Source organism: Canis lupus, chromosome 9 (assembly GCF_048164855.1).
Source record: "Canis lupus baileyi chromosome 9, mCanLup2.hap1, whole genome shotgun sequence".
In the NCBI taxonomy this organism is placed as follows: domain Eukaryota; kingdom Metazoa; phylum Chordata; class Mammalia; order Carnivora; family Canidae; genus Canis; species Canis lupus.
Genome location: NC_132846.1, coordinates 14,958,202 through 14,973,264, shown reverse-complemented (window position 1 = coordinate 14,973,264; position 15,063 = coordinate 14,958,202). Strand labels below are relative to the sequence as shown.

General features: G+C 39.1%; 1 protein-coding gene across 2 annotated transcripts in view; it reads left to right on the top strand.

Moving 5' to 3' along the window:
* SNX6 (sorting nexin 6) overlaps nt 1-15,063 on the top strand; it is a 59,663-nt gene that overhangs the window by 25,391 nt on the left and 19,209 nt on the right. For both annotated transcript variants that reach the window (XM_072838236.1, XM_072838235.1), the window contains exons 7-8: nt 2,029-2,124; nt 4,099-4,204. In XM_072838236.1, the coding sequence (XP_072694337.1) occupies nt 2,029-2,124; nt 4,099-4,204 (202 nt within the window). The remainder of the gene's footprint in view (nt 1-2,028; nt 2,125-4,098; nt 4,205-15,063) is intronic.

Genomic DNA, 15,063 nt, shown 5'->3' with positions numbered 1-15,063 from the left:
ATTGGATGGTAGAATTTGAGCTGTGACAAAAAGAAGTTGTAGATTATTTCAAGACTTTTCTTTTTTAAAATTTTTTTTATTTAAATTCAGTTTGCCAACATATAACACCCAGGGCTCATCCTATCAAGTTATTTCAATTTATTTATTTATTTGTTTGTTTATTTATTTAGATTTTATTTATTTATTCATGAAAGACAGAGGAGAGAGAGAGGCAGAGACACAGGCAGAGGGAGAAGCAGGCTCCATGCAGGGAGCCTGATGTGGGACTCGATCCCGGGACCCCAGGATCACACCTGGGCCAAAGGCAGGCGCTAAACTGCTGAGCCACCCAGGGATTTCCCGTATTTCAATATTTTTTTTTAATTTTTTTTTAATTTTTATTTATTTATGATAGTCACACAGAGAGAGAGGCAGAGACATAGGCAGAGGGAGAAGCAGGCTCCATGCACCAGGAGCCCGACGTGGGATTCGATCCCGGGTCTCCAGGATCACGCCCTGGGCCAAAGGCAGGCGCTAAAACTGCTGCGCCACCCAGGGATCCCTATTTCAATATTTTTAATAAGAGGTGTGGGGTTTTAGGGAATATGTGGGACTCTGAGAGACTGGTTAGATGAAGGGATCATGAATAGGGAACCAAGAAAAGGAAACATTTGTAGATTAGATAATAATGAATAGGTGCAGCCCGGGTGGCTCAGTGGTTTAGCGTCGCCTTCAGCCCAGGGTGTGATCCTGGAGACCCAGGATCGAGTCCCACATTGGGCTCCCTGCATGGAGCCTGCTTCTCTCTCTGCCTCTCTCTCTCTCTCTCTCTCTCTCTGTCTCATGAATAAATAAATAGAATCTTAAAAAAAAAAAAAAGATTACAATGAATACTGTCTTAGTCTGTTGTGAGTTTAGTAGAATCTTCATATAAAGGATATAATATATAGGCAATTGGAAATAGGATCTGAGGCTCAGGAAAGGGTTTAGGGGCAGTGATCATGATTTGTGAATCACTTACCTAATGGTGAGCATTGAAGCCATGGCAGTAGATTTGGAAATTAGATGGGATGTTCCTTTATGGGAACAACCTGATGCAACAAGTGGTAAAGTCAAGAGTTAGCTGCTTCTCACTTTTGCCTTAGATAACTATTCATGCCATTTAGAGTCATCTTTTGTGTCTCTTATACTATAAGTTGCTGATCCCCAAAACAGGACAAGACACGATATTTGGATGAGTTCAGAGTGAAGAACTTGCAGAATTTATTTTCAAAGCTTTTACAGAATCATATGATGGTGTATTATACTCCAGTAAATTTTACATCTTTAAAAGAACTCCTGGCGGGAGGCACCTGGGTGGCTCAGTGGTTGAGCATCTGCCTTCGTCCCAGGTCGTGATCTGGGGTCCTGGGATCAAGTCTCGCATTGGGCTCCTCACAGGGAGCCTGCTTCTCCCTCTGCCTGTGTCTCTGCCTCTGTGTCTCTCATAAATAGATAAATAAAATCTTTAAAAATAAATAATAAAATTTTAATTGTCTTTATGTAAAACTAGTTATATGATGAGAAGGCTGCTTGCAATGGAATTATCACATATAAAATTTGAGATATCCAGGCATTATTGTAGATCACCTGAATCTGAATCTTTGGGAGTGAAGCCAGCCTCTTCTTTAATGCCCTAAAGTTTGAAGGTCACTGATATACATGATGAAATTGCCACTTTATTAAAGTTTAAAAACCAGGATCCTTTTGAGGTTGCCATTTTGATGTCAGAGAATAAAAGAGGCATTACTTTCCAACTTGTAATCTTTTTTTTTTTTTTTAATTTTATTTATTTATGATAGTCACACACACACACAGAGAGAGAGAGAGGGGCAGAGACACAGGCAGAGAGAGAAGCAGGCCCCATGCAGGGAGCCCGACGTGGGATTCGATCCCGGGTCTCCAGGATCGCGCCCTGGGCCAAAGGCAGGCGCTAAACCGCTGCGCCACCCAGGGATCCCCAACTTGTAATCTTAAAAAATTGCCAACTTAAGTTTACCTTTCTTTCAGCTGAGTGTGAGAGGAAAAAATAAGAAAGAGAAACTTGAAGATTTCTTTAAGAACATGGTTAAATCAGCAGATGGAGTAATTGTTTCAGGAGTAAAGGTAAGATTTTATTTGATTAACAGAGGTATTGGTTTGAGAATCGATAGATTGAGATTTCAGATGTGCAGATGACTTTATTAGAGTAAAAGAGAAGTTTGGACAGTAGAATGGTTAGGCTTGTGAATCTGGGACCCCTCCCCTGGATTCCACTCTTTAGAGAACCTCCTTCTCCCAGAGGTGAGAGGTCTGTAGGTCCAAGGGGATTTGCCCACCTGAAGCACATACCCCTTCCCTCCAAACTAGACATGCTTTAGGAATCTGGAACCCCATATTTTCTTGCCCAAATCTGAAGCCTACTTCTGAGTCTTTCTCTTCTGTGGGTCTGTTCCCTGAGTTCATCCTCTAGTATGTGCACTCATAGGTGGTCAGGGTGACCATGGATAGCTAAGGAGAGGGAGGGCAAAGGGGAGAAGATCAGTGTGCAAGATAGAATATCTGTTTACATACACATGAGGTTTCTCTGGGTTCCTTATAGAGCTTGCAGGATAGAGCACAAAGAGGGGCTATCTCCAGTTGTACACTTGCCCTTGGCCTTACAAATGTTAGGTGCAGACTTAGTTTCAGATCTGGAGTTAGAAGGGTTTAGTTTGAGGTTTTAGTCTTGTTGTGGGGCACCTGGCTGGCTCAGTTGGTAGAACATGCGACTTGATATCAGTGTCATGAATTCAAGCTCCATATTGGACATAGACCTTACAAATAAATAAAAAGGCATATTTAAAATTAAAAAATAATTAAATAACACCTAAGTTGTTCTTAATGATGTTCTAAAAAATGGTACAAGAACTGATTTATCTGAAGACTCTTACATTGAAAGAGAAAAATGTTTATATTACATTATCAAACATACTAAGAAAGAGATAAATAATGCTGTTTTGTCATCATTGCCTGTTTCTATAGATACATCAACAGTAAAACTTAGGTGGGAAGTAGTATTTATTTGATTTATACTTTGTTTTTTCAGAGACAGGTCAGTTGGTGTGTTGACAATGCATGTGCCATGGCTACTTGCTTTTTTTTTTTTTTTTTTCATGGCTACTTTCTAATAAGGACTCCACTTCCGTTTTGGTGCTTCTTATGCATTAATATTGAACATTTTTCTTAGCATTAACTGTAAACTACTGTATGGATTATGATTTTGGTAAAGTAGTAACATTTTTGAACATTTACAATGTGTTCGTTAATCCACATTTTATTTACTCTTCAGTTCTACCAATTGGAGAGTTTTGTCCCCATTTTAACAGTTAAGAAAATAAGTATACATTAATTAAAGATTTTAAAGGACATTTTGCCAGTACTGACTTTTCTTTCTTGTGTTCTGTTGATGTGGATCTTGAATTACATTGTTTCAGCTGGTGCTTTTTCAAAAAATGATTGCCCTTTTAGAGAGGAGGAAAGTATTTTTCATAATTTTTATTTTTAATGTATACCTTTGTTTCAAAAAAGGTTAAAGACAGTGGTTAATATAATAATTGCTCCCAGAAAGCTAGTTTTGCCATGTTTCCCCAAAGCAGTCGGAGAGGGCTGTAATGACAAAGGCCTGGCAACCTTCAGGAATGGCTCACAGAATACCCAGTAGACCAAGAGAAATGGATTTGGACTTGTCTATCGAATTTTTTTCTTCTCAAAAGCAATTGATTAATTACTCCTCTGACAGTAATGTATTTGTTGAAGAGGCAGGACTATAGACACAGAGCACAAATAGAACACGTTTCAGACTACTACAACATGTGAACACAAACTATATGGGGAGCTCTAAGCTTTCAACTGCAGAACCATTGCAGATTTTCCCTGGATAAATAGAATGCATGTCTGTATAAAGTCTGAACTTGTTGGTAAAATCATTAGAACATCTGATTATTAGAGGATAGCTATGCTGTTTTACTGATCTTTTATTTTTTATTATAATGGTAAATTGATTTATGTATTATACTAAAGCAAATAAGTGAAAAACTATATTTTCTTTTGATCCTATAGGATGTAGATGATTTCTTTGAGCATGAACGAACATTCCTTTTAGAATATCATAACCGAGTTAAGGATGCATCTGCTAAATCTGATAGGATGACAAGATCCCACAAAAGTAAGGTTTTTCTTTGTGGTTAAAGCTTACATTTTTTTAATGGAATAATTATAAAGTTATTATGTTATAGTTTATAAAAATCTTGATGTAGAACAGTGGTTTTCAAACTGTGGTCTGTGAAGTCTTGACCCTCAGGTTCTTTTTATTTTTAGCAATTCTGAGAGGTCAAAACTATTTTCATAATAACCCATGATGCTTTTTGTATTTTTCACCATGTTGAGATTTACACTGATAATGCAGAAGCCATGGTGGATAAAATTACTGGTACCTTAGCACAAAATCAAGGGCAGTGGCACCAAATTGTGTTAATAGTCACTGTATTCTTTCCCGCAGTGTGTTTGCAGTTAGGAAAAATTTGCTCAATTAAGAGTATCATTGATAGGGATGCCTGGGTGGCTCAGTGGTTGAGCATCTGCCTTTGGCTCAGGGCATGATCCCGGAGTCCTAGGATCAAGCCCCACTTTGGGCCCCCTGCATGGAGCCTGCTTCTCCCTCTGCCTGTGTCTCTGCCTCTCTCTGTGTGTCGCTCCTGAATGAATAAATAAAATATATTTTTAAAAAAGAATGTCATGGGGGGGGATCCCTGGGTGGCTCAGCGGTTTAGCGCCTGCCTTTGGCCCGGGGCGCGATCCTGGAGTCCTGGGATCGAGTCCTGCGTTGGGCTCCCGGCATGGAGCCTGCTTCTCCCTCCTCCTGTGTCTCTGCCTCTCTCTCTCTCTCTCTCTCTCTCTCATAAATAAATAAATAAATCTTTAAAAAAAAAAAAAAGAATGTCATGGGGATCCCTGGGTGGCTCAGCGGTTTAGCACCTACCTGCCTTTGGCCGAGGGCACGATCCTGGAGTCCTGGGATCGAGTCCCACGTCAGACTCCAGCATGGAGCCTGCTTCTCCCTCCTCCTGTGTCTCTGCTTCTCTCTCTCTCTCTCTCTCTCTCTCTCATAAATAAATAAATAAATAAATAAATAAATAAATAAATAAATAAATCTTTTTTAAAAATAAATAAAATAAAAATTAAAAAGAATGTCAGTGATAAAGCAGTAAAAATTATTAATTGTAATAAATTACTTCCCTTGAGTTCACTTTTTTGTATACTGAATGATAAAATAGGAGGTATACAAAAAGCACTTTGCATACTAAAGTATGATTGTTCTCTTTAGAAAAGCATTTTAGTGATTAAGGTGCAGCTGAATTAGCTGCCCTTTTTTTTTTTTTTTTTGAGAGAACTTGAGAGAACAACTGACAAACTATGATTCAGATTTGACTATTTGGTAGACATTTTCTTTAAAAATGAAGTGAACCTGTCAGTTTTTAAGGAAAACAGCTGACAGTATTTGTTGGCAATGAGAAAAGTCCAGCTTTCCAGCAGTAATTAGAATTTTGGAAAACTTTTATCTATCCTCATGAACTTGCTTCCCAACAATTAAAGACTTGTCTGAAGAGATTGATGATAATATATGAATGTGGTATTTTGATATTATTTATGTATAATGAAGTGTGTCAACATTTGGAAGATTTGCAAAATCATGTATGTAAAAGATTGATTCAAAGTTTAAAATAGACTAATGGTTTTTTTTAGCAGCCTTATTGAGGTATAAATTGATATTGGTAAGCTGCAGTGTTCAAAGTATACAATTTGATAAGTTTTGGCATATGTGTAAAATCACTATGATCAAGGTAGTGAACATATCCATCACCACCAAAAGTTTCCATATATCCCTTTGCATTCCCTCCATTTTGCCTGTATCCAGGCAACCACTGATGGGCTTTCTATTTCTATAGATTAGTTTGCATTTTCTAGAATTTTATAAAAATGGAATCATATTATACGTACTCTTTATTATTTGGCTTTGAAATTCAACAAAATTAGAGCGCTTAGGTGGCTCCATGGGTTTAAATGTCTGCCTTCAGCTCAGATCATGATCCCAGTGTCCTAGGATCAAGCCCAACATCTGGCTCCCTGCTTAGTAGGGACTCTACTTCCTCTCCCATTCCCCTTGCTTGTGCTCTCGCGCGTTCACTCTCTTTCCCTCTGTCAAACAAATAAATAAAATCTTTAAAAAAAAAATTCAACAAAGTTATTTTGAGATTCATTCATGTTGTGTGTATCAAAAGGTCATTCATTTTTATTGCTGAGTATTATTCTATTGTATGGATATACCACATTGTTTATCCATTCAGCTGTTGGTGGACATTTGGATCATTGTTAGCTTTAGACTGTTACAAATAAAGCTGACATGAACCGTTTATATGTAAGTCTTTGTATGGACTTGTGCTTTCATTTCTTTGGGTAATACCTAAAAGTAGAGTGGCTGGGTCAAGTGATAAGTGTATAATTAACTTTTGAAAAAATTGCCAAACTTTTTTCCCAGAATGAAATGATTGTACCATTGTATATTCCTACCAGCCATGCATGAGAGTTTCAGTTGCTCCACATCTTCCAGGAAGGATACTCACTGTTTTTCATTTTAGCCATTCTAGGTCAGTAATGGTGTATCATTGTGGTTTTAATTTGCATTTTCCTAGTGACTATCGATGTTGAACATCTTTTCTTATATAAGTCCTCTAGTTTTATTCTTCTTTAGCAAAGTTGTTTTGGCCTCTCTAGGCTCTTTACATTTTCACATTTACATTAAAATGTGAATTTTAGAATCAACGTGTCACTTTCTACAAAAATGATGTCTGGGAATTTTTTTTTTTTAAGATGTCATTTATTTATTCATGAGACACAGAGAGAGGCAGAGACATAGGCAGAGGGAGAAGCAGGCTCCTGCAGGGAGGCTAATGTGTGACTGGATCCCAGGACCCTGGGATCACAACCTGAGCCAAAGGCAGATGTTCAACCACTGAGCCACCCAGGTGCCCAGTGTCTGGGATTTTGATCTGGATTGTGTAGAATCAGTAGTTCGATTTGGGGAGGATTGACATCTTAACAATATTGAGTCTTCTGATACATTAATATAGTTTATTTTTCCACTTAGGTCTTCCTTAAATTCTCTCAGCGATGTTTTATAGCTTTCATTGTACAGATCTTATACACTTTTAGTTAGATTGGGCCCTAGTTATTTTTTGATGCTGTTGTAGATGATATAATTTTTACATTTCGATTTCCAGTTGTTCTTTTCTAATATGTAGAAATGAAATGTATTTTCTATATTGATCTTAAATCTTGCAGTCTTACTAAATTAACTCACTAATTGGTTCCAGTAGATTCCTATTTTGTAGATTCCTTAGGATTTTCTGCATAGATGATTATCTGCTAATAAAAACAATTATAGGGACTCCTGGTTGGTTCAGCAGTTAAGCGCCTGCCTTTGGTTCAGGGCGTGATCCTGGGGTCTTTGGATTGAGTCCCACATCGGGCTTCCTGCATGGAGCCTGCTTCTCCCTCTGCCTGTGTCTCTGCCTCTCTCTCTCTGTCTCTCATGAATAAATAAATAAAATCTTTTTTAAAAATCATACTTCTTTCCCATTTAAATTCCACTTATTTCTTTTCTTTGCCCCATTGTACTAAAGCTGTACCTGTAGCTCCAGTACAGTGTGGACGGAAGTGGTAAGAGCAAGCATCTTTGCCTTGTTTCTTATCTTATAAGGATGGTATTCATTCTTAAACCATTAATTGCAGTGTTTGGTATAGGTTTTTCCTGGATGCTTTTTATCAAATTGAGAAAATTCTCTTAGAAATTACTAGTTTTTTTTTTTTTTAATTTTTATTTATTTATGATAGTCACACATTGAGAGAGAGAGAGAGAGGCGGAGACATAGGCAGAGAGAGAAGCAGGCTCCATGCACCGGGAGCCCGACGTGGGATTCGATCCCGGGTCTCCAGGATCGCGTCCTGGGCCAAAGGCAGGCTCTAAACCGCTGCACCACCCAGGGATCCCAGAAATTACTAGTTTTCTGAGAGGGTTTTTGTTTTGTTTTGCTTTGTTTTGTTTTAAGTTAGGAATAAATGTTGGATTTTTATCATACGCTCTTTTTGCAACTACAGTGTTGAGATAATCATACCATTTTTCCTTTTTAGTCTACAGTATGGTTAATTGTTTTTTTGTTTGTTTGTTTTTTTTAATTTTTTTATTTATTTATGATGGTCACACAGAGAGAGAGAGAGAGGCAGAGACACAGGCAGAGGGAGAAGCAGGCTCCATGCACTGGGAGCCTGATATGGGATTCGATCCCGGGTCTCCAGGATCGCTCCCTGGGCCAAAGGCAGGCGCCAAACCGCTGCGCCACCCAGGGATCCCCAGTATGGTTAATTGTATTGATTGATTTTCAAATGTTAAACCAACCTTATGTTCTTAGGATAAATATTACTTATACCAAAGGAGTTTAAATGTAGTAAAGTTCAGGGGCACCTGGGTGGCTTAAGTGGCCAACTCTTGATTTCAGCTCAGGTCATAATCTCAGGGTCCTGGGATGGAGCCTTATTGGGCTCTCCCTCTGACCTCCTCTCCGCCCTCACCCCCCCCCCCCCGCCATGTCCTCTGTCAGATAAATAAATGAAATCTTTTAAAAAATAAATAGGGATAGGGGATACCTGGGTGGCTCAGCGGTTTGGCGCCTACCTTTGGCCCAGGGCGTGATCCTGGAGTCCGGGGATCCAGTTCCACATCAGGCTCCTTGCATGGAGCCTGCTTCTCCCTCTGCCTGTGTCCCTGTGTGTGTGTGTCTCTCTCTCTCTCTCTCTATGTGTGTGTCTCATGAATAAATGAATAAAATCTTTTAAATAGATACATACATACATACATACATACATACATACATACATACATACCCCTGGGTGGCTCAGTCATTTAAGCATCTGCCATCAGCTCTGGTCATGATCCTAGTGTCCTGGGATAGAGCCCTGCATCAATCTCCCTGCTCAGCAGGGAACCTGCTTCTCCCTCTCCTGCCCCTTCCCCCTGCTTGTGCACTCTCTCACACTTTCTCCAATAAATAAAACTTTTAAAAAATAAAAATTAAAAATAAATAAAAATAATAAATGTAATAGAGTTCAAAAGTTCATTGATAATGGTTTTAGATTACCCAATGCAACTATTAAACTATTACTCGTAGGGACACCTGGGTGGCTCAGCGGTTGAGTGTCTGCCTTCAGCTCAGGGCATGATCCCAGTCTGAGGATCAAGTCCCACATTGGGCCCCTTGCATGGAGCCTGCTTCTCCCTCTCCCTAAGAGATTTTATTTATTTATTCATGAGAGACACAGAGAGAGAGAGAGGCAAAAACATAGGCAGAGGAAGAAGCAGGCTCCCTTCAAGGAGCCCGATGTGGGACTCGATCCTGGATCCCGGGATCACACGCTGAGCCGAAGATAGACGCTCAACTGCTGAGCCACCCAGGCGTCCCTATATAAGTTTCAGAACCTCTGATGCAGAGACAATTCAGTTGGTACCTAGAAGTAAGAACCTCCATTTTGGAGTATTGTTACATGCTATCACAGAAAAGAGGAAATAAAGCCTCTGGCTTGGTAACTTTTGTTCTTGTGTCATTTTTTGGGAGGATTAAGATTTATTAGTATTTTAAAGATTTATCTATCTTAGAAGGGGAGGGGCAAGGGGAAGGGAAAAAGATAGTCTTTTTTTTTTTTTTTTTTTTTTTTTTTTTTTTTTAGGGATTTTATTTATTTATTCGTGAAAGACACAGAGAGAGAGGCAGAGACACAGACAGGGAGAAGCAGGCTCCATGCTGGGAGCCCATTGTGGAACTTGATCCCGGGACCCAGAGATCATGCCCCTAGCCAAAGACAGATGCTCAACCGCTGAGCCACCCAGGCATCTCTAGGAAAGAGAGAATCTTAAGCAAGTTCCTTGCCCAGTGCAGAGCCAGTCACAGGGCTTGATCTCACAACCCGGGATCAAGACGCAAGCCAAAATCAAGAGTCAGACACTTAACCAATTGAGCCACCCAGAGTTTTTTTTATATCTTTGCACTTTGCAGATTTCTTTTAATAAATTAGTTATGTATACTTGCATGTTCAGTTATCAAGAACTATAAAGGTGTGGGAAGCTTGAATTCCTTCCTAGATTCATTACTGATTTGCTCTTAGAGCCTTGGACAAGTCATATAATTGGTCTTATGTTGGTTTCCTTGTTTAAGGGGGAGCGCCTGGGTGGCTCACTGCATTAAACCTTCAGCTCAGGTCATGATCCCAGGGTCCTGGGATCAAGCCCTATAGCAGACTCCCTGTTCAGTGGGGAGTCTGCATCTCTCTCTCCCCCTCTACCCCACCTCCCACTCATGCTCTCTCGCTCTCTCTCTCTCTCTTTCTCAAATAAATAAATAAATAATTTAAATAATAATAAAAAAAATAAAATGACATTAAGGATAAAATATCTCATACTTTTACTCCTCTCTTAAGAGCTACTTTGTCCCAGCCCATCATCTCCATGTCCCTCCATCAAGACCTGCACTTTCTCCCCTACACACCCAGTCACACTGAGTACCCTGCAGGGTTCCAGCTGTATCCTCTTTACCTTCCTGGAGAACTCCACACTGTAGCAGCTGGACCAGGCCCAAGCCCACAGGCCTCCTCTGTACCCTCTCAAGAAAGAAAAACTTTCTAAATATGAAATGGTATATACAATGTAAGTTGTAATAATTAGGAATATTCTCAAGTTTAGATTTGATTATTTAAAATTTCTTTAAAGTTATTTAGCTCATAAACTTTGGCATATCTCAAATTTCAAGATGAAGAAAATACAGTCTTTGCCCTTAAGGAGTTAATAATTTTGCATTGAGGTCAGAATGGCTAAAATTAACAAGACAGGAAACAACAGATGTTGGTGAGGATGCTGAGAAAGGGGAACCGTCTTACACTGTTGGTGGGAATGCTAACTGGTGCAGTCAGTAACACACTATGTGGAGGGTCCTCAAAAAATTGAAAATAGAGGTACCAAATGACCCAGCAGTTGCGCTACTAAGTATTTACCCAAAGAATACAAATGTAGTGATCCGGAGGGGCACATGCACCCCAATGTTTATAGCAGCAGTGCCCACAATAGCCAAACTATGGAATGAGCCCAGATGTCCATTGACAGATAAATGGATTAAGAAGGTGTGGTAATTGGGTGCCTAGGTGGCTCAGCGGTTGAGCTTCTGCCTTCAGCTCAGGTTGTAATCCTGGAGTTTCTGGATTGAGTCCCACATCGGGCTCCCCATGGGGAGCCTGCTTCTCCCTCTGCCTGTGTCTCTGCCTCTCTCTCTGTGTCTCTGAATAAATAAGATCTTAAAAAAAGAAAAAAAAAAAGTGTGGTAACATATACAATGGAACTGAGCCTTCAAAAAATGAAATCTTGCCATTTGCAATGATGTGGATATAACTAGAGCGTATTCTAAGCAAAATAAGTCAGTCAGAGAAAGGCAATTATATGATCTCACGTGTGGAATTTAAGAAAACAAAAAAAAATAAAAGAAAACAGGATCATGGGGAGAAGGGGAAAAGTAAGACTAAATCAGAGAGGGAGACAAACCATAAGAGACTCTTCAATCATAGGAAACAAGCTGAGGGTTGCTAGAGGGGAGAGGGGTGGAGGATGGGGTTAATTGTGTGATGGACATTAAGGAGGGCATATAATGTAATGAGCACTGGCTATTAAATAAAACTGATGAAGCACTGAACTCTACTCTGAAACTAATAATATACTATTTGTTAAGTAATTGAATTTGAATTAAATAATAATTTTGCAGGTGAAAGGGGCACCTGGGTAGCTCAGTCAGTTAAGCATCTGCTTTCAGCTCAGGTCATAATCCCGGGATCCTGGGATCAAGCCTTGTGTCAGGCTCCCTGCTTGGTGAAGAGTCTGCTCCCTCTGCACCTTCCCCTGCTCATTCTCTTTCGCTCAAATAAATAAAATCTTAAAAATAACCAGTTTTTTAACTGCTCACCAGTTTTGCAGGTGAAATAAACATGATAAGCAAAAAACTACAGTATATAGTAATCAGTCCTGTAATAGAGGTGTGTATTCATGTCATGGAAACATAGAGAACTGTAAAGGTGGAGAATCATCTGTTAAGAAACTGAAGAAAATATTAGTAATTCTTCTTTATTTATTTGGCCAAATGGAACAATGCTTTTAAGAAAGACTATTATGAACCTATTTAGAAAATTATAATTACTACATACAAGTACATTACACACAATTTTACAAAGTTATAAAGTAATTTATTTCTTTATGATGCATGAACTTGCTATCTGAACTATGAAAAATTAAGCCTTCAGCATCACTGTGATGTATAAAATCAGGGCAGTTTGCTTATTTTCTGTAATCACGTGCTGTAACAGCTAAAGAGGGTATATAGTACTAGGGCCAGAGCCAGATAGCATTAGGATCCAGGAATTTCTTGCTTTATTTTTTTTTTTTAATTTCTTGCTTTAAAAAATAATTTCAGGGTCAGTTTAAGTATAAAATATGAATGTATTTGATGTGAAACACAAATCATTTTTGATTGCTGCCTCAACCAACCTTTGTGAGATTTTTTTTTTTTTTTTTAGCAAATATTGTTAGGCTATTTATTAGGTAGTCTGGTTATTAGCATACTTTTTTTGTATAATTTTTATTGGAGTTCAATTTGCCAACATATAGCATAACACCCAGTGCTCATCCCATCAAGTGCCCCCCTGTGCCCGTCACCCAGTCAACCCAACCCTCTGCCCACCTCCCTTTCCACCACCCCTTGTTCCTTTCCCAGAGTTAGGAGTCTCTCATGTTCTTTCACCCTCACTGATATTTCCCACTCATTTTCTCTCGTTTCCCCTTTATTCCCTTTCACTATTTTTTATATTCCCCAAATGAATGAGACCATATAATGTTTGTCTTCCTCCGATTGACTTACTTCACTCAGCATAATACCCTCCAGTTGCATCCACATTGAAGCAAATGGTGGGTATTTGTCGTTTCTAATGGCTGAGTAATATTCCATTGTATACGTACACCACATCTTCTTTATCCATTCATCTTTCAATGGACACTGAGGCTCCTTCCATAGTATGGCTATTGTAGACATTGCTGCTGTAAACATTGGGGTGCAGATGTCCTGCCCTTTCACTGCCTCTGTATCTTTGGGATAAATCCCCAGCAGTGCAATTGCTGGTTGTAGGTCAGTTCTATTTTTAACTCTTTGAGGAACCTCCACACAGTTTTCCAGGGTGGCTGTACCAGTTCACATTCCCACCAACAGTGCAAGAAGATTCCCCTTTCTCCACATCCTCTCCAACATTTGTTGTTTACTGTCTTATTAATTTTCACCCTTTGTGAGATTTTTAAGTATTGTTTTTTTTTTTAACTTAAACTTTTAGGATTATAGTGACAGTCTTGCATATACAGTTTACCAATCAGATCTGAAGTTTGTATTCAGTTTCTTTATTGGGGCACTGGCTGGCTTACTTGGGTAGAGCATGAAACTCTTGATCTCAGGGTTGTGAGTTTGAGCCCTGTTTTGGGTATGGCGCCTACTTTAAATTTTTTTTTCTTTGAAAAATATCAAGATAGATCTGTTTTTGAATAATTAAAAAAAGTAAATAGAGTCACCAAATTTCAGCTTTATTTGTTGAATATAACTTTGTATAGCATAAGATTACTGTTTTGTTAGAGAATAAACACATTAAAATCCTGTATAGATACTACTGGCATAAATGGAAATTTCCATACAAAGTAGGCATGTCTCAGATTTCATTAATAATAGCAAACATTGGGACGCCTGGGTGGCTCAGCAGTTGAGCTTCTGCCTTTGGATCAGGGCGTGATCCCAGAGTCCCGGGATCGAGTCCCACATTGGGCTTCCTGCATGGAGCCTGCTTCTTCCTCTGCCTATGTCTACCTCTCTTTCTCTCTCTGTCTCTCATGAATAAATAAATGAATAAAATCTTAAAAAAAAAAAAAGGCAAACATTTGTATAACACTATACTTGCTATGTGCCAGGTATATAGTAACATTTATTAACTCATTTAGTCCAAGTAATTACATGAACCTGGTACCATTATCCCCATTTCCAGATGAGGAAAGTGAGGCATATGCAGGTTAAGTGAAAAGCTCAAGGTTGCGTAGATTGGGATTGAACTGCGGTAAATTGGAATTGAACCCTAAACAGTTTTGTTCCAGGTCCATGCTCTTAACCATTGAACTATCCTATCCTTTTTCTGAAAAGAGTGCTGTTTTCTCAACAAGTTGTCCTCTGGGGTGAGCTCTAGGAAAAGTATTGTGCTGAAGTTGAATACTTTGTTTCCTAGTACCCAAGGATAATGGTGCTGCCACCATTCATCTAGCTTTTCAAGCTCCATAATTTTCCTTCCTACCTCAGGTTTCCTGTTTGTAAATCCTACCTATTATATTTGTTGTGTCTCTCTGCTGTCACTGTTTTTGCTATCTTGATCCTGACCATCAGTGTCTGACACAACACATTCCCAGTTGCCTTCTGTGTCCCTCCATTTCTAGACTTTATTCCAGACGGCAGAATTTTTTATCTAAAATCCTTAACAAGTTGATTTTACCACTACCGTTTTTAAATGTTTAATGACACCCATTCCTATAAGATCAAATCCAAACTTTATCATGTCTTACAAAAACCCGTTTTCCTCCCCCTAAGACCATTCGTTTATTTTTCCATCTTCTTTATTTTTTTTTTTAAGATTTTATTTATTCATTCATGAGAGGCAGAGATACAGGCACAGGGAGAAGCAGGCTCCATGCAGGGAGCCCGACGTGGGACTTGATACCAGGACCCCAGAAACATGCCCTGAGCCAAAGGCAGACGCTCAACCGCCGAGCCACCCAGGCATCCCTATTTTTCCATCTTCAACTCTATCCTTTCCCCTTTGTACCCTCTAGTGCCTTCTTCTTAGAAGGCTGTCTAAATATACTGT